Source organism: Moschus berezovskii, chromosome 8 (genome assembly GCF_049115385.1).
Source record: "Moschus berezovskii isolate FMDL1 chromosome 8, NW_MosBer_1.0, whole genome shotgun sequence".
In the NCBI taxonomy this organism is placed as follows: Eukaryota; Metazoa; Chordata; class Mammalia; order Artiodactyla; family Moschidae; genus Moschus; species Moschus berezovskii.
The window spans coordinates 106,293,547-106,316,550 of record NC_142467.1 but is presented as its reverse complement, the minus strand read 5'-3'; the positions used below and the strand labels follow the sequence as shown (position 1 = coordinate 106,316,550).

At 60.1% G+C, this 23,004-nt stretch overlaps 2 protein-coding genes across 6 annotated transcripts; one reads left to right on the top strand and one right to left on the bottom strand.

The window, feature by feature from the left end:
- The first annotated feature begins 1,291 nt into the window (after nucleotides 1-1,291).
- Nucleotides 1,292-12,019, top strand: ANO8 (anoctamin 8). Of its 5 annotated transcripts, none has more exons than XM_055429617.2 (19): nucleotides 1,292-1,597; nucleotides 2,365-2,475; nucleotides 2,580-2,712; nucleotides 2,881-3,019; nucleotides 3,100-3,196; nucleotides 3,843-3,959; nucleotides 4,048-4,175; nucleotides 4,273-4,434; nucleotides 4,890-5,042; nucleotides 5,147-5,273; nucleotides 5,397-5,452; nucleotides 5,711-5,785; nucleotides 5,986-6,117; nucleotides 6,515-7,330; nucleotides 7,787-7,978; nucleotides 8,087-8,218; nucleotides 8,303-8,413; nucleotides 9,876-10,635; nucleotides 11,468-12,019. In XM_055429617.2, the coding sequence occupies exons 1-19, from the start codon at nucleotides 1,492-1,494 to the stop codon at nucleotides 11,845-11,847; spliced, it is 3,927 nt and encodes a 1,308-aa protein (XP_055285592.2). In that variant the 5' UTR covers nucleotides 1,292-1,491; the 3' UTR covers nucleotides 11,848-12,019. The 5 variants fall into 5 exon arrangements, with proteins under 5 accessions (XP_055285592.2, XP_055285593.2, XP_055285594.2 ...); XM_055429618.2 differs by having other exon boundaries at nucleotides 1,294-1,597; nucleotides 9,966-10,635; XM_055429619.2 differs by lacking the exon at nucleotides 5,986-6,117 and having other exon boundaries at nucleotides 1,294-1,597.
- Nucleotides 12,020-14,106: 2,087 nt separating this feature from the next.
- DDA1 (DET1 and DDB1 associated 1) lies at nucleotides 14,107-21,922 on the bottom strand. Its single transcript, XM_055429622.2, has 5 exons — nucleotides 21,771-21,922; nucleotides 16,889-16,969; nucleotides 16,607-16,658; nucleotides 15,781-15,842; nucleotides 14,107-14,806 (listed from the first exon to the last, which is right to left on the bottom strand). Exons 1-5 carry the CDS (start codon nucleotides 21,771-21,773, stop codon nucleotides 14,696-14,698), a joined length of 309 nt encoding a protein of 102 aa, XP_055285597.1. The 5' UTR covers nucleotides 21,774-21,922; the 3' UTR covers nucleotides 14,107-14,695.
- Between the last annotated feature and the right edge of the window lie 1,082 nt (nucleotides 21,923-23,004).

Sequence of the window (23,004 nt, the reverse complement as noted above, 5' to 3'; positions counted from 1 at the left end):
AGCACAGGCTGGAATCAAGATTGCCGGGAGAAATATCAATAACCTCAGATATGCAGATGACACCACCCTTATGGCAGAGAGTGAAGAGGAACTCAAAAGCCTCTTGATGAAAGTGAAAGAGGAGAGTGAAAAAGTTGGCTTGAAGCTCAACATTCAGAAAACAAAGATCATGGCATCCGGTCCCATCAATTCATGGCAAATAGACGTAGAAACAGTGGAAACAGTGGCAGACTTTATTTTTCTGGGCTCCAAAATTACTCTAGATGGGGACTACAGCCATAAAATTAAAAGACGCTTACTCCTTGGAAGGAAAGTTATGATAAATATAGACAGCATATTAAAAAACAGAGACATTACTTTGTCAACAAAGGTCCATCTAGTCAAGGCTATGGTTTTTCCAGTAGTCATGTATGGATGTGAGAGTTGGACTATAAAGAAAGCTGAGCGCTGAAGAATTGATGCTTCTGAACTGTGGTGCTGGAGAAGACTCTTGAGAGTCCCTTGGACTGCAAGGAGATCCAACCAGTCCATCCTAAAGGAGATCAGTCCTGAATATTCATTGGAAGGACTGATGTTGAAGCTGAAACTCCAATACTTTGGCCATCTGATTCGAAGAGCTGACTCATTTGCAAAGACCCTGGGGCTGGGAAAGTTTGAGGGCAGGAGGAGAAGGGGACGACAGAGGATGAGATGGTTGGATGGCATCACCGACTCAATGGACATGAGTTTGAGTAAACTCCAGGAATTGGTGATGGACAGAGAGGCCTGGCGTGCCGCAGTCCGTGGGGTCGCAAAGTCGGCACGATTGAGAGACTGAACTGAACTGAACTGAAATTTGGTAACTCGATCAGGTCCTCTCTGAGAATGTTACATCCCGAAGGGTGCAGCAGTTCACTGGACAAAGAGGGCTTGAAGAGTGTCCTAGGTAACAAAGATGGTGTTACACATTCAGCATGATACACTTATTCTCATTCTCCCTGTGGTGGTTGGAGTTATTGCCACCGGGAATCTCCCGCGACAGGCTCACCACCCGCTTCCCCCAACCCTACTCACACCGCCTACGCGCAAGACCATCTCAGATTCCAAACCGATGGGGAAACTAAGGCTTTAAGACAGAGAATCCCGGCCCAGGGCGGGCGTTGTCGAGACCGGGCACCTACTCGGGCGGGGACAGGGAAGAGAATGAACATTCGGCGCGGGCGGGGACGAACACCAGCGGGCGAGGTGGGCGGGCGAGAACGAAACTCGGAAAACAACACGGGCGGAGTCGAGAACCAGAGAACGACGCGCGCGGGGCCGAGAAGGAGAATCGAGGTTCCGCGCGGGCGGGGACGAGAAGCAGCGCTCGGGCACGCGGGGACGGCGGCCGGCGCGGGCGGGCGCGGCCTTTGTCTCCTCCTCAGGCGCGCTCGGTGGCTGCACCGGCCCCATGAGCCCGCGGCCCCCCGGCGCCTGGGCCGCCCGCAACCCCTGACCTGACCTGCCCTCGCAATGGCGGAAGCCACCTCCAGCGCCGGGGGCACGTCCCCGGAGGGCGAGCGCGGCAAGAGGCCCCCGCCGGAGGGCGAGCCTGCAGCCCCGGCGTCCGGAGTTCTGGGTACGTGTGCAGCGCCTGGATCTGACAGGGTTGCAGGTGCCTGGGGTGTTCGCGGCAGGTCTACGGGGAGGGATAGTGGAGTCAGCCGTCCCGGGCCTGGAGTCCAGTCGAGGCACCGGCTCTTCCCGGCACTGCGGCTGCGGCCGGGCGAGCGCGGCTGGAACGGTGCAGCGGGTGTGGGGTCCCAGCGCCGAGATATGGACACGCCCCTCCTAGAGCTCCGGTGCGGGACTGAGCCCAGTGACCCCTTGGGCTACTCGATCGCTGCTGAGCAGAGATGCGGTTAAGAGCTCCTCTCCACAGAGGATACAGAATCATACAGTCCTGGGTTCAAATCCCTCCTGGACTCTGTGACCTTGGGAGCGTGACTTAAATGCTCTGGGCCTCAGTTTCCTCGCCTGTGAAATGGGGGTAAGAGCCGCACCCAGCTATGAGGAGACGCTGACATAATGTGGTGAGGCGCTCAGAGCTGCTAGTGAGCGCCCCATCGATTGTGGTTTCGGAGGCGGAGCTGGGCCTCAAGAATGAGTAAGATTTGTAAGGGAGGACCTGGGGGAAGGGCATTCCTGGAGAAGGGCCCGGCTGGTACAAGGACGTGGAGGGAAGGAAACAAGCCAAGACCAGAGCTCATAGGGCCTTGAATGCCAAGCTGAGTGCCAAGGAGCCCTGGCGAATGTGTGATCAGGGGCAAGGGTTAGAGGGACTAAGACTGGAGGCTAGGCCATCTGAGAATGACTTGACCCCAGCCTGCGCTGCCTGCTCCCCAGATAAGCTTTTTGGGAAGCGGCTCCTGCAGGTGGGTCGGTATCTGGTGTCCCACAAAGCATGGATGAAGACGGTGCCCACGGAAAACTGTGACGTATTGATGACCTTCCCAGGTACCTGTCTATGCTCACCCGCCCAGGGCCTACACTGAATTCCCCCGAGCTGGGCTCCCCTGTCACTCCTGGCAAGAGCCATTGGTCCCTGTGCCCCTTGGCAGATACGACCGATGACCACACGCTGCTATGGCTGCTGAACCACATCCGCGTGGGCATCCCCGAGCTCATCGTGCAAGTCCGCCACCACCGCCACACACGCGCCTACGCCTTCTTCGTCACCGCCACATATGAGAGGCGAGTCCTTGTCCCTGGCCTCTCGCTGAGCCTGCTACTCTGCTCCCCGCCCTTCCAAGCGCCAGCTGCGAGGTCCAGCCACCCTGCATTTGTCCCAGACAGCCACCAGGTTTCGGGATGGTGAGCCAGGGTCTCCCCGTGATCCCACCTCCCCTGCCCTTCCCGCAGCCTACTGAGAGGGGCCGACGAGCTGGGTCTGCGCAAAGCAGTGAAGGCCGAGTTTGGCGGGGGCACCCGCGGCTTCTCCTGCGAGGAGGACTTCATCTACGAGAATGTGGAGAGTGAGCTGCGCTTCTTCACCTCCCAGGTGCGGCCGGCTCTGGCCCCCAGCGCACATTCCTAGCCCGTGGGCGGCTGCTCCCTGTGCTCACGCCCTGTCCCCTGCAGGAGCGCCAGAGCATCATCCGCTTCTGGCTGCAGAACCTTCGTGCCAAGCAGGGCGAGGCACTACACAATGTGCGCTTTCTGGAGGACCAGCCAATCAGTGAGTGAGGTGGTCCCAAGCTTCCAATCATATGTGGGGAGTTGGCTGGGGATCTTAGAGGACTGCCGTCAACGTAGGAGGGTTAGGAAGGCGGGGCTTAGATGAAACCAATCAGAGTCTCCCGAAGAGTTGGGCGGGGTCTGGAGATCAGCCAGGCCAGCTGAAGGGGTGTGGCCTTAGCAAGGGGGGTGGCTTGTCTCCTCGGAGGCAGGTCCAGGAGAAACCCTTTGCTGGGTCTGCGATAAGGTTGGGGCAGGACCATGGACAGCACTCCACATATTGTGTGGTGAGCTCTGGGCCTCAGTATCCCCCAGGAAACCAGCCGCTGCAAGTTCACCTTCTAATGCCAGCTTTGCACCATTCTTCAGACGTTTGGAGGAATGAGCTGAAACTAAGTAGCTCTATTTAAAAACGTGTATCCCCACTGGGATCGCACCTCCCAGGTTTCGACACCCTTCCCCACCTGCCCCTGCACCTCCCAAATTTTGAGGAATGATGTTCCTTTCACCCAGAACGCTTCTCCTGGGAAGAGCGTCTGCTAGTTTAAGAGCAGGCAAAAAGTTATAACTTGGGTTTCAGCCGAGGGGGACTGGCTAGGCCCAGCACAGGCAGACGTGTGGGGTCACCCATTCTTGTCCCCCAACAGTCCCTGAACTGGCAGCCCGCGGGATCATCCAGCAGGTGTTCCCAGTCCACGAGCAGCGCATCCTGAACCGTCTCATGAAGTCATGGGTGCAGGCTGTGTGTGAAAACCAGCCTCTAGGTGTGGTCCTGGCTGGAGTGGGGGGGTTGATGGGGGTCCTAGGAGGCAGGCATGGCTGACTGGGACCGCCCCTCCTCATCCCCGGCAGATGAGATCTGCGACTACTTTGGTGTGAAGATTGCCATGTACTTTGCCTGGCTGGGTTTCTACACATCGGCAATGGTGTACCCAGCGGTCTTCGGCTCAGTCCTGTACACATTCACAGAGGCTGATCAGGTGCCGGGTGTGGATTGGATAGGGGGTGGAATACCTGAGACAGCTTCCTTCCTGGACTGGGCCAGCCATCGTTGCCGCCCTCCTCTGTCACCCCTAGACAAGCCGGGATGTATCCTGCGTGGTCTTTGCCCTCTTCAACGTGGTCTGGTCAACGCTGTTCTTGGAGGAGTGGAAGCGGAGGGGGGCCGAGCTGGCCTACAAGTGGGGAACACTGGACTCACCCGGGGAAGCTGTGGAGGAGCCACGACCCCAGTTCAGGGTCAGTCGGGGCAGTCTGAGTTCAGGGACTTCGAGAACGGGGTAAAAAAGAGAAAACATACTGAGCAAGAACAAAGCAGGAGGTGAAGTAGGGCTGCGCTGCTGAGGTTTGCCGAGTGAGGGGTCTGCATGCCTGAGGGAGAGCTGTGGGAAGCTGGATTCGAGAGACAGGGAGGGTGCATGAAGCGGACATGCCCTGAGAGCAAGGAGGAGATGGTGGTGGCATCACCTACTCAATGGACATGAGTTTGAGCGAACTCCGGGAGATGGTGAAGGACTGAGAAGCCTGGCGCGCCGCAGTCCATGGGGTCACAAAGTCAGACTTGGCTTAGCAACTGCACTACAGCAAACCACGATACCAAAGCATCATAGACATGGAGTTCAAGGGTTGGGAAGGGGTGGGACAGAGGCAGCCCCTCTGACCTTGTGTCGGGCTGCGCCCCCACCCTCTGCCAGGGCGTGCGGCGCATCAGCCCGGTGACTCAGGCCGAGGAGTTCTACTACCCGCCCTGGAAGCGGCTGCTCTTCCAGATGCTTGTGAGTCTCCCCCTGTGCCTCACCTGCCTAGCCTGCGTGTTCCTGCTCATGCTCGGCTGCTTCCAGCTCCAGGTGACCTCCAGTCCCTAGCCCTGGCCTCGGCCCCAGCCTGTTCAGGTGTGCCCCAAGCCGAGCCCAGCGACCGGGGTAACCTGTGAACCCCTTTGTCCCTGCAGGAGCTGGTGCTGAGCGTGAAGGGGCTGCCCCGTCTTGCCCGCTTCCTGCCGAAAGTCATGCTGGCCCTGCTGGTCAGCGCAAGTGCCGAGGGCTATAAGAAGCTGGCTGTCTGGCTCAACGACATGGGTACGCCCTGTGAGGGGAGGTCCCACTGCCCAGCCCCCAGGAGGAAGGGCCCCACTGCCTTGTGGGGTCCCTGCTGCCCATGACGGTCTGGGCCACACTCTCACTCGTCTGCTTGGCCCCCAGAGAACTACCGGCTGGAGAGCGCCTATGAGAAGCACCTCATCATCAAGGTCGTCCTGGTGAGCGGTGGCCGGCCGGCCGGCAGGGCTGCTTTTATTTTTTAATGTTTATTTGTTTGGCTGCACCGGGTCTTACTTGTGGCACATGGGATCTAGTTCCCTGACCAGGGATCGAGCTCGGGCCCCCGCATTGGGAGCATGGAGTCTTAGCTACTGGACCACCAGGGAAGTCCCCAGGCAGGGGTTCTACAGGGGACATGTGGGGGTTCCTTGGGACAGACATGGCAGGGTGACCACCCCCCTGCCTGCTTCGCACAGTTCCAGTTCGTCAACTCATACCTGAGCCTCTTCTACATTGGCTTCTACCTCAAGGATATGGAACGCCTGAAAGAGGTGAGACCCTGGCCTAAAGCAGTGCCCCCCAAGGCAGCTGGCTGTGGGGGCAGACCTGGCCCAAGGGGTCCATGGGCTCTCCAGCTCCTCCCTTCCTCCTCCATCCTTCTCTCCTCTCTGTCCATTCGTCTGTGTGTCCTCTCTCTGCCTGTCATGCCCCCCCCATCTGTCTGTCCACCTGTCCGTCGGTCCCTCCACAGCTCCTGATCGTCCTGTCCCTGTCCCAGAGCCTCGAGCGGCAGCTTTGGGCGGTGCTGGTCCCGCTCGTGGCCCTGCGGTTCCGCCTGCTCCTCCTCTCCCTCCAGGGCCTCCTTCTTGAGGCCCGGGCCAAAGTATGGGCAGGTGGCGGCGAGCCCTTGGGGCCTTGCCAGGGTGGGCAGTGTGGCGGTGCCGGGGGCCTCATGCCTGGCCGAAGGTGCATGCTCTGAAGGGATGGGGCTCCACTGACTGCGTGCAGGTGTCCAGAGCCCCTGGAGGCCCTGGGCACCAGCCGAGCTCTGGGAGGTGCGGCGTGATGGGAGGCCATTGCCTGCCCAGATGATCAGCTAGAAGCGCTGTGGCCTGCCCAGCTGTGGTTTGGGGTTGCCTCTGTGCCCGGGGACATCCAAACTGGGTTCAGGCTGTGACTGGATGTGTCCTTTAGGGGGGTGTGTGCCCACAGCCTGTCCTAGTGCCCAGGGCCCCGCCTGCCCCCCACGAGGCCGCTCTCCACCCCCTTCCTACCCCCAGATGCTGGCCACACTGCTGATCACCCGCCAGTTCCTCCAGAATGTTCGAGAGGTTCTACAGCCCCACCTGTATCGGCGGCTGGGCCGAGGAGAGCTTGGCCTGCGGGCGGCCTGGGAGCTGGCCCGTGCCCTGCTTGGCCTCCTGAGCCTCCAGCGCCCTGCACGCCGCCACCTCGAACCCCTGGCTGAAGAGGGTGGCGGTGGCAGCAGCAGTGGGGGGGGCCGCAGGTGTCTCAGTGGGGGCTGCGGGGCACCTGAGGAGGAAGAGGAGGCCGCTGTGGAGCGGCGGCCGGCAGGGGAAGGGGGAGAGGGGGATGGGCCCCGGGGGGGCAGAGAGGAGGAGGACGAAGAGGAGGAGGAGGACGATGAAGAGGAGGAGGATGAGGATGACGAAGGCGAGGAGGGCGGCCTCCTGGACTGCGGGCTCCGACTGAAGAAGGTCAGCTTTGCTGAGCGGGGGGCTGGGCGGCGCCGGCCGGGCCCAAGCCAGGAGGCCCTCCTGGAGGAGGGGAGCCCCACCATGGTGGAGAAGGGGCTGGAACCTGGCGTGTTCACACTGGCCGAGGAGGACGATGAGGCTGAGGGGCCTCCCAGCAGCCCCGAACGGGAGCCTCCCCCGGCTGTCCTGCTCCGCCGGGCTGGAGGCGAGGGCCGAGACCAGGGGCCGGATGGGGGCCCGGACCCAGAGCCGGGCGCAGGCGACTCAGCCCGGAAGCAGCGGCGGCAGAACCGGTCATCTTGGATCGACCCACCCGAGGAAGAACACTCGTCTCAACTCACCCAGGCGGAGCTCGAGAGCTGCATGAAGAAATACGAGGTGAGGAGGGCACCTGACAGTGGAGGCAGGGCCGTCGGAAGGGCAGGGCATACAGTCTGAGGGTGGAGGTGGGGTGGGAGCGACAGGAAGGAATGACGGGACCCTTTATGTGATCAGGGCTTCCCTGGTGGCTCAGACAGTAAAGAATCTGCCTGCGATGCAGGAGACTGGGGTTCAATCCCTGGATCGGGGAGATCCCCTGGAGAAGGGAATGGCTACCCACTCCAGTCTTCTTGCCTAGAGAATCCCATGGCTACAGTCCACGGGATTGCAAAGAGTTGGACACAACTGAGCGACTCCCCCTTATGTGATCAGAAACTTGCTAACCTTGCTGAGCTTGGGTCCACGCAGGATAATCTGAGGGAGGCAGGCTCGATGAGAGGAGCGTGGGCTGAGGGAGGAGCTGTCCTGAGTTGGGGGAGAGCCTAGGCCCACGCCCGGGGTGCCTGTCCACAGGACACGTTCCAGGACTACCAGGAGATGTTCGTGCAGTTTGGCTATGTCGTGCTTTTCTCGTCTGCCTTCCCCCTGGCTGCCCTCTGCGCCCTCATCAACAACCTCATCGAGATCCGCAGTGACGCCCTCAAGCTGTGCACGGGGCTGCAGCGGCCCTTTGGGCAGCGGGTGGAAAGCATTGGCCAGTGGCAGGTGGGGGAAGGGCCAAGGGCTCTGAGCCAGGATGCCCAGAGGCGGCGCGGGTGCTGGGGAGGCTGGCGGGACCCCACCTGAGTCCCGCTTGTCCCCCCACCCCCACAGAAGGTGATGGAGGTCATGGGCGTCCTGGCAATCGTGGTCAATTGCTATCTAATTGGCCAGTGCGGGCAGCTGCAGCGCCTCTTCCCCTGGCTCAGTCCCGAGGCAGCCATCGTGTCCGTGGTGGTGCTCGAGGTGGGACCGGTGGCCGGGTGGGGGACCCAGGCGGTGGTCGGGGGGTTGTCCCCACGCCTGCAGCCTCCTCCTCTGTCGCCTCAGCACTTCGCTCTGCTCCTCAAGTACCTCATCCATGTGGCCATCCCCGACATCCCGGGCTGGGTGGCTGAGGAGATGGCCAAGCTGGAGTATCAGCGCCGGGAGGCATTCAAGGTACGTGGGCCAGGGCCTGGCATGCTTTACATCTCTGCTCCGAGGGGCTTCTCTCCCCTCGCATCTCCCCTCACGTGGCTGGGCAGTCACAGCCTTAGAAGGGTAGATGTGCAGATCGTGTTAGTGTTCGTCACTTAGTCGTATCCGACTCTTGGTGACCCCATGGGCTGCAGCCCACCAGACTCCTCCGTCCATGGGATTCTCCAGGCAAGAATACTGGAGTGGGGTGCCATACCCTTCTCCAGGGATCTTCCCGACCCAGGGATCAAACCCAGGTTTCCCACATTGCAGGCAGATTCTTCACCATCTGAGTCACCAGGGAAGCCTGGGGTAATAATTAGCATTTCAAAAGGACCTGGTCCCTTCTGGGGTCCTGGTGGCATCCTGCACCAGGCCAGCACTTATGAACTGTCATCTGCCAGCTTGCCGGGCATTGTCCTATGTGGGGTCAGACACAGCTGATGCTTCCTAGAAGCCCAGCCTGTGCCACATTCCCCAGAAAGCTGCAGAGAGGGCCAGGGAGCTCACTGCTATCAACCAGTGGAGGCCTCCATGATGATGTGTGTGTGTTCGGTTGCTCAGTGTCCAGCTCTTGGTGACCCCATGGACCGGGGCCCACAAAGCTCCTCTGTTCATGGAATTCTCCAGGCAAGAATACTAGAGTGGGTAGCTATTCCCTTCTCCAGGGGATCTTCCCCACCCAGGGATCAAACCCAAGTCTCTTATGAGGAGTCCCCTGCATTGACAGGCAGATTGTTTACCGCTGCGCCACCTGGGCAGCCCCAAAAATAGTGATGGAAATGTTCTATTCTGGGTTGCCCATGTCGCCCGTTACTGCAGATGGCCGATGAGCGCTTGCAATGGGACTGGCGCTACTGAGGAACCGAGCTTTCACTTCAGTTATCTGGTTGTTTATTTATTTATTGGCTGTGGTTTGTGGCTTATGGGATCTTAGTTCCCCAACCAGGCATCAAAGCTGGGCCCTCCGTGGTGAGAGCACAGAATCCTAACCACTGGAGCGCCAGGGAATTACCTTATTTCAGTTATTTAAAGTGACAAAACCATGGGAGTCCCCTACTGGTCTAGCGGTTAGGATTCAGTGCTTTCACTGCCATGGCCCGGGTTCAGTCTCTGGTCTGGGAACTGAGATACCTGCAAGTCACGTGGTGGGTCCCAAAAATAATATATATATTTTTTTAATTAACAATGCTGTGTGTGGCTCCTGGCCACTGGACAGTCACAACTCTGTCTCTCCCCAGTTCTCCAGAAAGCAGGGAGCCGCTGAGGCCCAATATTTGTTTTAAGTCTCCCAATTTCTAAGACAGCGTCTGGCATGCGATCGGGGACAGAATTGGTGGCCAGAAAATGTTTGCTCTCTTCTCAGTTCTCAGAGAGCCCCGGGGTGGGTCCAGGGATGCAGCAGGAACCCAAGAAGTGTGTGGCTCTCTCCCCACTTCTGCAGGAGAGCCCTGGCATGGGCCTGGGCCTGGGTGAGCGCCTGCTCACACACTCATTCCTCCCAGTGCCCATGATGGCTCCATTCTGCCCTCAGAGACATGAGCGCCAGGCCCAGCACCGCTACCAGCAGCAGCAGCGGCGGAGGCGGGAGGAGGAGGAACGCCAGCGCCACGCGGAGCACCATGCCCGGAGGGAGCGAGACGCCAGTGGCCGAGAGGAGGCTCGGGCTGAGGGCTCTGGGTTGGACCCTGCTGCCCCGGAGAAAACCTCGGCCAAGGCCAAGGGCAGTGGGGCAGGTGGCCACGGGCCAGAGCGACCCAAGCGCCCGGGGTCCCTGCTGGCACCGAACAACGTCATGAAGCTGAAGCAGATCATCCCGCTGCAGGGCAAGTTCTTGTCGTCCGGAGCCTCGTCCTCCTCGCCGGCCAGCACAGGGGCCAACCTCACCACCCGGCCAACCCCTGCCCAGTCGCCCACTGGCAGTGACACCCGCCTGCCAGCCTTCCTTAGCTTCAAATTCCTCAAGTCACCTGAGACCCGGCGGGACCCAGAGCGTAGCCACTCTCCACCCAAGGCCTTCCACGCCGGCAAGCTTTTCCCCTTCGGTGGGGCCCGGGCGGAGGCCGGGTCCAACGGGGCGGGCGGGCAGGCCCGGCAGGACGGGACCCTCGGCGGTGGCGGTTGCCGAGCCCAGCGGAGTGGGCTGGCGGACGAGGCTGCAGCTGAGGAGCCGGACACACCCCGGCCCGAAGAGGAAGGCTCAGGTCACAAGCTTTAACTCGGGGGTGGGGACTCTGGGCTGGGCTTTGGGGATAGGGGTGGGGTGTCCAGGCGTGGGGAGAGGGGCTGAAGGGGACAGACGAGGCTCCGTCTCCTGGTACCAGTTGGGGACCTGGGTGTGTGGTACATGGTGCCTGTTGATCAAAGCCTACTCAGTCTTTCTGGCTCCTTGAGAGCCTGGAGCCCTGTGCCTGACCCTCCTCATCCCTGGGGGAGGGATGCCAAAGTCCCTTGTCCCCCAGTGCCCTTCCCAGGGTGCCCACCTGCTATGCTCTGATGCCAGGAGAGATGAGGGAGGCCCCTTCACCACCTGGCCTAGCCTTTCCTGCCCCCATGAGACCCCACACCCAGCTCACTCTGGGGGACCTGAACCCCCAGGCCTCTATGCAAGCCCCCATCCTGCAGCCCAAGCTGTTCCTGGAGGCCTTCCTTGGAGGTGGGGCTCAGGCTGCCCACTAGGGGAGTTCAGGGCTGCAGCCCTGTGTCCGCAGAGCAGAGTCACAGGCCTCACTGCCCCCCTCCCACCTCATCCGTGCCCGGGGTCCAGTGACCCATCCCAGGGAGCCCAACAGGCGGCAGCTGTAGCACCAGGGACTTAAGTCGGAAGTCAGCGGGACTTCCTCAGACTGCCCTCTCTCCGTGAAGGGGAGGGGCCCAGTGCCCAGAGGCCAGGGATGCACCCGAAGAAGCCCACTCCTTGTCACTGATCTGAAGCAATAAGGCCCTCCATGTGCCTGAAAGCCCAGAGGGAGCGCGGGCAGGGTCCCCAGCGGCGGGGACGGCATCTCCCCGGAACGGCCCCTCTCACCTCCGCAGGGACAGCGCTGGCCCCCGTGGGCGCCCCGGCCCTCCGCACCCGCCGCAGCCGGAGCCCTGTGCCGCCGCCGCCGCCGCCAACATCGCTGCCGCGGCCCCCAACGCCCCCCGCGGGCTGCTGGCAGTGGGACGGGCCGTGGGGCTGCGGAGGCGAGGGCGCCGCCCCCCGCCAGGCCCCTGCTGCCACCGACTGCCCGCCCTGCGCTCTCGCCGGGCCCCCGCCTGCCCCTCAGCCCCTGCCGGGGGACGCCAGCTTCTACAGCCTCCCACCGCCGCCGCTGCCTCCCACCTCCGAGCCCCCCCAGCCCCCGGTGCCCTCACCCAGCCCCAGCTCCAGTCCCAGTCCTCAGGCCGTGTGCTGGCCCAGCGGCTGGCATTAGCTCCGCCCGCCCTGCCTTCCTGTTTTCATATGCAATATCGATCACAGACGGGGCCGCGGCCCCACCCAGAAAACACTTGGGCCGGGCCCGATGTACCCCAGTATTGGCTGCCCCCTCCTGGGGCAGGGCCAGGGGCCTGGGGCCCCTCTATCTGCCGTTTTCCTTTCGACCAGGATGGGGGGGAAACGATAGGAGTCCCCCAAAAAACAACAGAAAACACACACAGAATAGGCGTTTATTTATTTGTTTTTAATTTATTTTGTCATATTTTTGTAAAACGGCAGAAATGCAATAAAAAGTATATTTCAACAGTGCCCAAAGGCAGAGCTGCTGAAAGGGGACTTTTGGGGCCCAATGACAAGGTTGGGGCCAACTCTTTGGGGGACTGGCAGGCCCAGAGTGGGTTCCCCTTCTGTCCTGAGACCCTTGGGGAATGCCTAAGAACTGGGTCTCCAGGCCAAACATATGGAAAACTCCAGAAATCCAGGCCTAGGGGCCCCCCCTGGGAGGAGCTGCAGAGCCTCAGGCCCTATCTTCAGCCTCCTAGACAAAGGAAGAAATCTCAAAAAGTGCAGACAGGAATCAGCAGGTCAGGTCGTAGGTGTGGGTTCTGAGTCAGCCTTGGTCGTGCAAGGCCACCCTTTCTGGCAGACCTGCCTCCTAGGCTGACATCTGAGAAGTCAAGGGCTACAGGGAGTCAGAAGGCACCCGGTGCCTGAGTCTCGATGTTATGGGGACGGTGTGTTCAGAGGCAGCATCGGGGAAGGGCTGGCATGGCCCTGCTGTGTGGCCGCTATCAGACCGCTGTCACAGTGGCCGGGACCCTTCACTGCGTGATCAGGGATGGGCGTGGCCTCTCCCACCCTCAGAGGGTCCACATCCAGAGAGGCTCAGAGTCAGAAAGGCCCTGCCCCAGGGTTGGGGGAGCCAGCGTGAGGCAGGGCACTTTGGGAGGCCACGGAAGACATCAGGGTTCACTGGAGGCAGGAGAGCAGCCTGTGCAAAGGCACAGAGGAGTGGGAAGGCAGAGTTTGATGTTTGCGGGGAGCAGAGTAAGGAGGGCCCCAAAGGCAGGAGGAATGGGTGGAGGCTAGCTGAGGGGCCTAAGCTGGGGAGACCATGGAGAGGCCATGGGACCCCACCCACACCATGAGCACTGAGATGGCACCCAGGCCCCTGGGGCCAGGGAGGTGTGGGTGAGCCTCGGGGAAGGACAGGCTGAAGGACAAGACCTGCCCAGCCCCGTGGCCTTTAAAGCTGAACTCCTGCCATCTACTCAGTCACCAACAGCTGGTGACACCACGTGCCTACCCAGGGCCAGGCCAACCCCTGGGACTAGCGATTCCGAGCTAGTCTGAGAGCCTCCAGGGACTTGGCCCTCCCTGGCATGAACATGGTCAAACCTGCCTTTCCTAACCACCTGCTTTATGACCACTGCTGAAGAACTGCACACTGCTGCAGAGGCACCCAGAGCTGGGTCCCACAGCTGGGCAGCTAAGCCTGGAACCTTCCACCCAGCAGACCCCTGGTGGCCTAGGCCCAAGCCTGCCTGACTCAGGCTGGCATCTCCAGTGATACCCCGGGACGGGCACCCCCTTCAGCGCCTGCTGTCTCCCTCGCTCCACAGCCCCACCCCTCACCACCCTCAACACCCCAGCAATCGACTCCAACACTCTGGCTCCTACTCAGGATGGGTGGGTGGGGGGGAGAAGTGGCATTCCCCTGGCCCTGTGCCCTGGTGCTCAGGGCCTTGAACCTTCTGCCTGGAGCCCGAATGCCCCCTACCTCCCTGGGGTCAGCCCCAAACCCAGCCCAGCTGGTGGCCGGGACTGGCCAAGGAACCTGCCGCCCGAGGGCACTAGGGTTAGGCTTTCCTTGGCGCTCTGCACGCCGCCTCCTGAGCCAAGGCGGGAGGCCAGGCCACCTGTCTCCGCGATGGCGGGTGGACATGTCTCCCTGCTTGCTGATGTCCTGGGCATGGGGCCCACCGCAGCTCCATCCTTGGCAGCATGGACCGTTCCTCCAGCGGGGGCGGGGGTGTCCTGGTCCTTGGGGACACCTTGATGCAGGTGAGACCGAGGGGAGGGTCCAGGCAGGTCTTGACTCTGAGCAAGATGGCCAAGAGGGCCCATCAGAGGATTCAGCTGGTTCTGGGGCCCCAGTGTCTGGAGGCCCTTCTTGGCTCCTCTTGGTGATGACAGGATGACTCTCAGGGGCTCCATCCTCTGGCGCCGAAGTACGCCGAGCAAAGACGCAAGGTCAGGTAGGAAAGATCCTTTTATTGGGGTGGACACGGAGCACGCACTAGTCCATGATAAAATGACTTAAGAGAAAGATCCAGAAGGGCTGACTTCTCCCCCTTACTCGAGCTCAGAGCAAGGTCTGGGCACAGAATAGGTCCCGGTGGAACTCGAGACAAGGCAAAGTCTTTAAGGCCCGGACCGGGAGGTGGGCACTGGGAGAAAGGCCCCCACCCTTGCCGGCCGGCTGCAGCGGGGTCCCGGCTCTAGACCCTCATAGACACGCTCCAGTTTTCCAGAGGAGAACTGGGGGGCAAGAGGCGGAAGGGGAACGGGACGGGGGGAGCTGAGCAACAACGGTTTTGTTTTTGTTTTAAAGCATCTACCGACATCACACTACTGGGTCTGGCGTCCCCTGTAACCATTGCGTGGTGTGTTTTACAGCATAAATAAAAACTCAAGGAAAATAAATACATCGGCTCCTATGAGGTTGGGAGTGGTGTGGAAGGGGTATGGGCGGGCCGGCAGAGGGGCGGGGTGGGGGTCGCTTACACGAGGCAGGTGGGCGAGGGGCAGACAACGGGAGGCGCCTGAGGGGAATATGAGGCTTAAGTGTCCTCGTGCATGTCGGGGCTGTCGGTCCGCGCGACCTTGCGGGGCGGCGCCGAGCTCTCACCCTCTAGCTCCACTTGCTCCTGGTCTCTCTTCTTGGCGGCGTTCTGGGGGGCAGGGGAGCAGAGTGGCCGTGAGCTTCCCCGTGGGGGAGCGCCTGAAGTCTGAGGCTGCCTCTGCAGCTCCAGGGCTCCAGTGCCTCCCCAAGCTGGGCCTGGGCTGATCCAGGGCCCCTGGCTGGGCAGACCCTTCTGTCCCCTGAACCTGCCCTGCTGAGTCACTGGGGACCCCAGCCTGTGAAAGGCGTGTCTCGGAGTCACCATGATGTCTCAGTGACTCCCCACGTGGCCCATTTCCCAGACAGAGACGCCACCCACTGTGCCGGAGGGCGAAGGGCACTCAAGAGCCGCCTGGGGAGGCCCCCAAATTGCCACAGAAAAGAAAAGTGTGCTGACTTGGGAAAAGCTCCTTCCCTTACTGGTGGGGAGCAAGGCTGTGGAGCCCGGGGTCTGGGGTGTTCCGAGCAGTTACTGCATCATGGGGTCTCCTTCAACCTGGCCCAGAGCAGGTCACTGTCCAGTGGTCAGCATTAGAGGAAATAAGACCACGTGGCAAAATTACACAGGCAGATTTTCAAGAAAGCAAAACAAAAAGTCCTGTCAGAAAGATGGCCCCTTGTGGGCAAGATGACTTTTCACCTCAGCTACACACCCCAGTGGGGCCTGAATTTCTTACTCACGTGAGCCTTTCATCATTGAATGAAGATTCCAAGTAACAGCACCCGCATCCACCTGCCACCGGGGCCGTGCTCCCCACACCCTCCAGGGAGCCAGGCCTCTCAGCACAGCTTACCAAGCCCCTGCCTGTCCCTGAGCACCAGAGCCCCATGGCCTCGGCACAGCCCTTCTCTCCTCTAGAACATTCTTCCCTTTCCTGGATCATCTGGCAAACTCCTACTTAGCCCTCAAGGTCCCACCCAAACACTCAGTCTCCCAGCCACCAATGCTCTTCCCCAGCTCACAGCCCCTGCTGGGCGCTGTGTCCCTTCCCGAGGCCGGCACCCACACCCCACATGCCTTACCTTCCTGTCCCATTGCTGATGAAGGTAGCGCAGAAGAATGTTTGTTTTCTCTGTCACGATGACTGAGGAGGAAAGACAGACAAAGTTGCAGCAAGACGCTGGCCACCCCGGCCGGCACCGCCTTCCCTCACACGGTCTCTGGGCTGTCACTGCTCCGGGTGGCCTCTCTGGGACTCACGTCACACCCCCAACCCAGGAGCAGATTTCTAGCAGCCAAGCACCCCCGACCTGAGCACTGCCACTACCAGCGGCCTGAGCCGGCCGCCGCGACAGGGCCCTGGCTTCCCAGGCGGAGGCCGAGTCCTGAGCGGAGCTTGGGTTCCACCCTCAGGCAGGGAACGAGCCCCAGCCTGCCAGCTCCTATTTTCCCAGACAGACCAGGAGCACAAATTCACGTGACCGTGCCCCAGTGACCGCAGAGCGAGCCGAGAAAGGTCCGGGGTTCTTTTTCACAGTTAAAAGAACACACCAGGACCACAATAAATAACTGTGAGATCCCCCTGTTTTGCGGGCTCCAGGCCTCTCCCTGCAGGTCCCTCTTCCAGACACTCCCTCCCTAGGCTGCCCACTCCAGGCTGGGATGGGTCCCCCACCCCATGGTACAAGTCTCAAGACCTGTGTCATGGAGCCAGGGGGGCCCATCTGACTTGATGGGGGCAGACTGTAGAAGCCAGTGGGGAGATCAGGAGGGACCCAGGGAAAAGCAGGCTTCCGGTTGCTCCCAAGGGCTGGGAGTGGCCCAGCTTCTCACAGGTCTCTTCTTGTACCACCCCACGGCTTTTCCCCTCGCCAGCCGAGATGGCACAGAAGTACAGCGGCCACTTACTCTGTTCAGACGGGTACTCCCTAGTGGGCAGGTAGACTGAGGGACGTCGGTTCTGCAAGAGGGGTGGGAAGGCATGGGTTAGGAGAGTGGGCGGGTCTGCGGTCCCCACACACCTCAACTTGGCACCCTCACTCCCAGGCAGATTAAAAGACATGCAAGGATTTTGAGTGGGGCTGGGCTTGAAACTCGGCCTCTGTTCAAGACCTCTGTTCTCTCTGACCCTCGGGCTGCACATCACCCCTGACCCTTTCCCTTGGGGCAGCTTAAGGCCTACATACTCACCGAGGCTTTGCACACAGAGTCGGCATGAAATCTACTAAAATTGCTTTTGTTGTAGACAGGCAGTCCTTTCAGAAAATCTGCCTGGAAGACAGGGAAGATGGTAAGTGAGAAACCAGGTAGCAGGCTGGGCCACCACCAGAGCACCCGTGGCAGGACGGGCTACCAGACAACTTCCGGTTTCCTTCTTTCTGTCCCATCAGTCAAGTTTTCTAGAACTCACCCTTGGGCTGGCCATCTGATGTGTCTACTCTTAGGAGCAAACAACCCCGGGGGTAGGGCACATTCTCCCATGAAAGTGAAAGTGTTAGCTGCTCAGTCGTGGCTGACTCTTTTGTGTCTCATGGACTGTAGCCTACCAGGCTCCTCTGTCCATGTAATGCTCCAGACAAGAATACTGGAGTGGGTAGCCATTCCCTTCTCTGGGGGATTGCCAGCCCAGGGGTTGAACCCAGGTCTCTCGCATTACAGGCAGATTCTTTACCATCTGAGCTACTAGGAATGCCCAGTCCTCACAATACCCTGTCACTTTGCGACCCCATGGACTATACAGTCCACAGAATTCTCCAGGCCAGAATACTGGAGTGGGTAGTCTTTCCCTTCTCCAGGGAGTCTTCCCAACTCAGGGATCAAACCCAGGTCTCTTGCATTGCAGGCGGATTCTTTACCATCTGAACCACAAGGGAAGCCCAAGAGTACTGGAGTGGGTAGCCTATCCCTTCTCCAGCAGATCTTCTTGACTGAGGAATCGAACTAGGGTCTCCTGCATTGCAGGTGGATTCTTTATCAACTGAGATACCAGGGAAGCCCAAGAGGTGCAGGGAAATTGAGGCTCAAAAAGGAACAGACACTTATGTCAAGTCAGGAGTAAGCAGTGGGGTGGGGAACTGGTCCCAGGCCATCCGACTGCAGACCTGCCTTCTGTGCTTGTTGAAGATAAAACTCCTGGTCTCATCTCCATTTAGGCATCTCTGATAGAGTCCTGGGATGGAGAGAGACCTGTCCGGCCTGAGACACCCCGTGACAATGCATGGGGGTGGGGGAGCAGGAGCCTGGGTGAAGGGGAAAGGGCAGCTGGGACTCAGGGGCTGCCTGCACACAGGACCCGGACAGAGCCCAGGGTCAACCAAGCTTCCAAGTCTTGTGAAAACTCAGAAACCTAAGTTTCAGTTTAAACCTGGCTGAGCTCTTTGTCAAACACTGTGGGGACGAGGGTCAGTTTGGGGGCTGCTCGTGGGGTCCCCACATCCAAAGGCTGCTTTGTGAGGAGAGAATGCCTGGGGGGGTGGGTAGGAGGGTGGGCAGAAGCCTAAAGGGAGCAGGTTGACCACCCCTGCCCCCTCACACCCCACTGCCTGGGGCAGGGGCTCAGGCGCCAGAAGCTTTAGGTCTGCAAGGTGCCAGGGAGCCAGCAACAGCATTCATCCATGGCCCTGACTCATGGAAAGTCCTTTTCCCTGGCATGCTGGCACCAGCTGGGTGCTCTGGAAGGGGGAGACCCTGACTCTGGGTGGGGGTCAGGTCTCTGGCCACAAGATGTGAGGAACAAAGGCCAACGGGAGCTGTGTCCGCCTCAGAAAACTGAGGCACAAGAGCCGTGAGGAGGAATGGACAGCTGAGAGCCTGGGGCAGCAACTGACGTCCCAGCAGAGCAGGAGAGCAACACTGCCATCAGGCCTGGAGGGGCACCGCAGGGGAGGACCAGGGCCCCCCAGGCTGGAGGCACCCCCAGTACAGTTAAGGAAACTGAGGCAGAAAGCTCATGTGACACTCGTCAGAGGTCCCCCAGCCCCAAAGGGAAACAGGAAGCTGGCTGAATCCAGGTTTGTCCAGTCTTGGAGCTAAAGCTCCTGCTCCCATGACGCCAGTGCCCCCACTTCCCCGCCTAAAAGCCGAGGCTCAGGGTCTGCAGGCCATGTGAACCTTCCCTTGGGTACTCCACTGCCACGCCTGACCCCTGGGGGCTGCGCCCTTGGGGAAGCCGCTGTTCGGGGGATCCCCCACCCCACTGTGGGGCAGGCAGGAACAGGGGTTTTCACCTCCTGGGACCAATCTCTCCCTCTGCTGGGCCTAGGCAAGATGGCAGCAGGATGGGCCTCCCGCTCCCACCCAGGAGGCGGCCCTCATATCGGAGTGACCTACTCCCAGAAGTCGGCGCAGAGCCCCTCACCCCTGCCTCCCCTGTCCCAGGACCCCTGCCTCAGCTCAGTTCCAGACCATGGGATCTGCTTTATCCATCTGGCAGGCTTTTCTCAGGACCCAGCCACGTGGTAGGGCCCACGCCAGGCACTAGGGCACTGCAGAGAGCCACAGCAGTCCTACCCCCGGCCCCGGGGAGCACCAGCCCGTGGGGACACGGGTGTGGATCAAAGAGCGTGTGGTGAAAGCCGAGTGGGCACGAAGACAGGGCGCCATGAGGTGCCACATGAGGCCCCGAGAGCAGGAGGGGTGGGGAGGCCAGCTGGTCGGGGGAGGGACAGCCCAGACTCAGTGATGCAGGCGGGTCCCCCTCCACAACGATGGCGGGCCTTGGCCCATGCCAGCCTGCTGCCACACCCCTCCCCAGCCTCAGGCACCCTCCAACAATGCCCCTCCGTTCTCCACATGTGACACACCCACCAACCTCTCCAGCCAGCTCCAAACCCCTCCCTCTTCCTCTCCCCACACCTTGGGAGCCATGCTTACACCCACCCCAACGAGACCATCTGTTTACACAGCCAGCTCCTTCACGGACTGTCCCCTCCCTGAGGCAGAGGGCAGGGTGGCCCCTGACAGGGCTCACATGGGGCCGGGTGGCAGAGTGGTGAGAGGCTCTGGAGCCCCAGGCCTGCATTGAATGCTGGACGGGCCTCTCCCTGGCTGTGTAACCTGGGGTGGGTGAACTCCCAGCCTGGCTGTCCCTGCTGTGAACCAGGGTTCTTCTCAGCTCCAGTAAGACAACATGGAGAAATAGCTTCACCCAGAACGGCCCTGAGGTGGCGGCGTCAACTGACCATTATGAGCAGCAGTGCGTCTGGGCTGAATAAGTTAATGCAGACAGGGCCTGGCCTGCGTCTCCTGTTAGCTGAGCAGGAAGATGAAGCCTCAGACACAGGGAGAAAGCCCCACCTCGGCCAGACAAGTCCCAGCTACAGCTGGGCCCAGAAGCTGTCCACTGCTTCAGCAAACACTCACTGAGTATCTGTGTGCCAGTCCCTGTATGGGCAGCCTGCCCAACCAAAGCAAGATGAGGAAAAGAAATGGTATGCAGAAAAGAGAGACATGGGGGTCTCCTGCAGGCAGGAAGGGGCCCTCTGGCAGATGATATTCCCTGGAGGAAGAACATTCCAGGCAGAAGGAGTAACAGGTTCAAAGCCCCTGGGGTGGCAGGGACTTGGAACGTGAAGATGTGAAAACAAGGCCACAGTGGCTGGAGCTCACGGGGAGAGGAGTGAAGTGGGTACAGATGAGGTCACAGAGACAGGCAGGGGGTACTTTGGAGGCTGAGGAGGGAGGTGGGTTTCATTGGGGTGACAACAGGAAGCCCCCGGAATGTTTTCTAAGCGAGATGGTGGCATTATCTGATTGACATCTTTAAAAGTGCCCTCTGGTTCTTGGTGCATTACAGACTGCCAATGGGGCAGGATGGAGGCAAGGAGACCAGGTAGGAGGCTGGAGCAGGTGTCCAGGCGGGAGGTGGCAATGCCTGGACCAGGGTGGGGAGCAACGGACAGATTCAGAATTCGTTCTGGAGGCTGAGCCAACAGAACCCTCCTAGGGACGGAACACAGGCAATAAGGATGCAGCGAGCAATCAAAGACAACGCCCAGGACTGGGGACCCACCTGCTAGGAACCAACTTACCACTTTTGCATACTCTTCCTGACAAGAAGTCTTTTTTTGCCCATCCCCCACGACATCCTAAGGACTACACCTTGTGGGCTGGGACTCTGAGTCCAGGGACAGTGCTATTTGATTTGCCCTGACAAAAGCTTCCACCACCTCTGTCAGCCCTGGGGATGCCAAATAGTGGGGGGAATGGAGGGGACTTCAGCCTAACTCTAAGGCTGGGTCCCACTTCACAGGTGAAAAGACTGAACCCCACAGATCCACCAGACACAAACTCCAGGGTGACTGAGTGGCCCAAGGGGGATTTTGACCTCCCAACAACACGCTGGCATCATCCCCACTTCAAGATGAGGAGACAGCTGGGAGAGAAAGTCACCATCCCCGAGTCACCCAGCTTATCTGCTGAGCGTTTACTATCCCAAGCCCTTTAAGACGTCAGTTCCCTAAATTATCACAACCCGATGAGGTCTGGACTATTGCTACCCCCATTGAGCAGGGAAAGGGCCTGGTGATTGGAGAGATAAAGTTGCTCCCTCTTCCAGCTGGTCGGGGCCGGAATGTCGGAGGTGGGGTTAGGGCTCTGAGGGGCCAGGGCAGTTCGCGATGTCGCACTTGCTTCGGCGACAAAGTCCCGCATGTCACTAGGTCGAGCCCCCTCCCCGCCCCGACGCTCAGGCCGGCCTCCCAAACCCTCCAGAACTGAAAAGGCCCAGGCCCGGGGCGCGGAGTACTAGGCCTGAGTTCGGGGGTCTGGGGGACCCCATCCCCATCCACCAGGCGATTTCCGGGGGACCCGCGACCCGGAAATGAATGAGTTGTCAGGGCCTGGAAGCCTAAAAAAGTCAGGGGTCGAAGATGGAGCCAGGGTGGGGTCAGCAGGAAGCTCACAGCAGGGTCCGCGGGGGGATCGAAAGTCACAGGTCAGCTGGAGGGGCGGGGCCCAGCCCGAGGGGGCCGGGTAGGGCGGTGAGGGGCCTCGGGGATTACTGGAAGTGGGTGGGCCCGCGGCGCCATTTTGTCGAACGGAGGGGGAATACGGCCCTGCCGGCCACTCTCACCATCTTCTGTTTCCTCCGTCACCGCCTCAGCCACCGCCTCTGCCGCCGCCACCGCCACCACAGCCGCCTTCTTAGCCGCCGCCGCACAGTAACTTCCAGCCACTGCGCAGCCTAATCTGATGGTGCGACCGCCCTTCCGTCATTGGTCTGCCCTCTGGCTCCGCCTCCAAGCTGCGCGGTCTTTGAGCATCCCCATTGGCCAGATCCGGCTAAACCACGCGCCCATTGGTCGTCACGCCTCCTCTTTCGTGGTCAAGTTACGTTGAGAGAGCAAAACCCCGCCCGAGACTTGCAAGCTGTGAGCGGTGAAATCGGAAATGGGTGGAGGCCGGGTCCCCAAAGCCCCTTGGGATTTGTAGTCCGCAACACCCGGAGGTCCCGCCGCTAACATTTGCTACGCTTTTTCATATGGTGGTTCATGGGGTTTTCACAGCAGCCCTGGAAGGATGGGCACCCGCCGTAACACTCCCAGCCTCCTCCCCAGGGTTCCAACCTTTATGGTTTTAGCATATCTAAACTTCCCCCACACTAGTCGTTTGACTATCTTTGAACTGACGGAATAGACTCTCTCTGAAACATTTCCCGTGGCTCCCCAGTAGCCCAAAGATCTAGTCCCGCCTCCTTGCTCCGAAATTCTGGGCCTCTTCGTCCACCTTTTATCCTGACTCGTCCAATCTCTCCTTTAGGACCACCTTCTCGAAGAAGCCTTGTCTTACTGCCTTCTTCCCAAGGCAAAGTCCAGTGCCGCCTCTGGGCTCCTACAATCCTCACGATCGTCCCCCCAGCCCTGACTCCGCTGTGCACTGGGTCCAAATCGCCTGGGTATGAATAAGCCCCACAAAACCCCACCCCCAGCCTGACAGCCTGGATACAAGGGCTTTTTGAGGAAGTACTCAATAAGTTACGGAATATTATTACTCCAATAACACGGAGAAGGAAATGACAACCCACTCCAGTATTCTTGCCTGGAAAATCCCATGGACAGAGGAGCTGGCAGGCTATAGTCCATGGGATTGCAAAGAGTCAGACATGACTTAGCGACTAAACCACCACCGACAACACAGCAAAGGAGAAATGAGCCTCATTTTAAGGATGAATCTACTTTATTTTTGGCCGCGCCACGCAGCATACAGGATTGAACCTGCCCCGTGCAGTTGGAAAAGTGGAGAATCTTAACCACTCGGACTGCCAGGGAAGTCCCTTTTTACAGGAACCAAAAGAACGTCAGAGAAAT

Excerpts from the sequence above, each read along its gene's own strand:
- DDA1 (XM_055429622.2), bottom strand. Across the intron at positions 16,659-16,888 it reads ACTCTGTGTGCAAAGCCTCG|AACCGACGTCCCTCAGTCTA; the intron begins GTGAGTATGTAG and ends CCCCTCTTGCAG. Across the intron at positions 14,807-15,780 it reads ATCAGCAATGGGACAGGAAG|AACGCCGCCAAGAAGAGAGA; the intron begins GTAAGGCATGTG and ends CCTGCCCCCCAG.
- ANO8 (XM_055429617.2), top strand. The coding sequence starts at position 1,492 with ATGGCGGAAGCCACCTCCAGCGCCGGGGGCACGTCCCCGGAGGGCGAG. Across the intron at positions 2,713-2,880 it reads GTCACCGCCACATATGAGAG|CCTACTGAGAGGGGCCGACG; the intron begins GCGAGTCCTTGT and ends CCCTTCCCGCAG. Across the intron at positions 3,960-4,047 it reads GTGTGAAAACCAGCCTCTAG|ATGAGATCTGCGACTACTTT; the intron begins GTGTGGTCCTGG and ends CATCCCCGGCAG.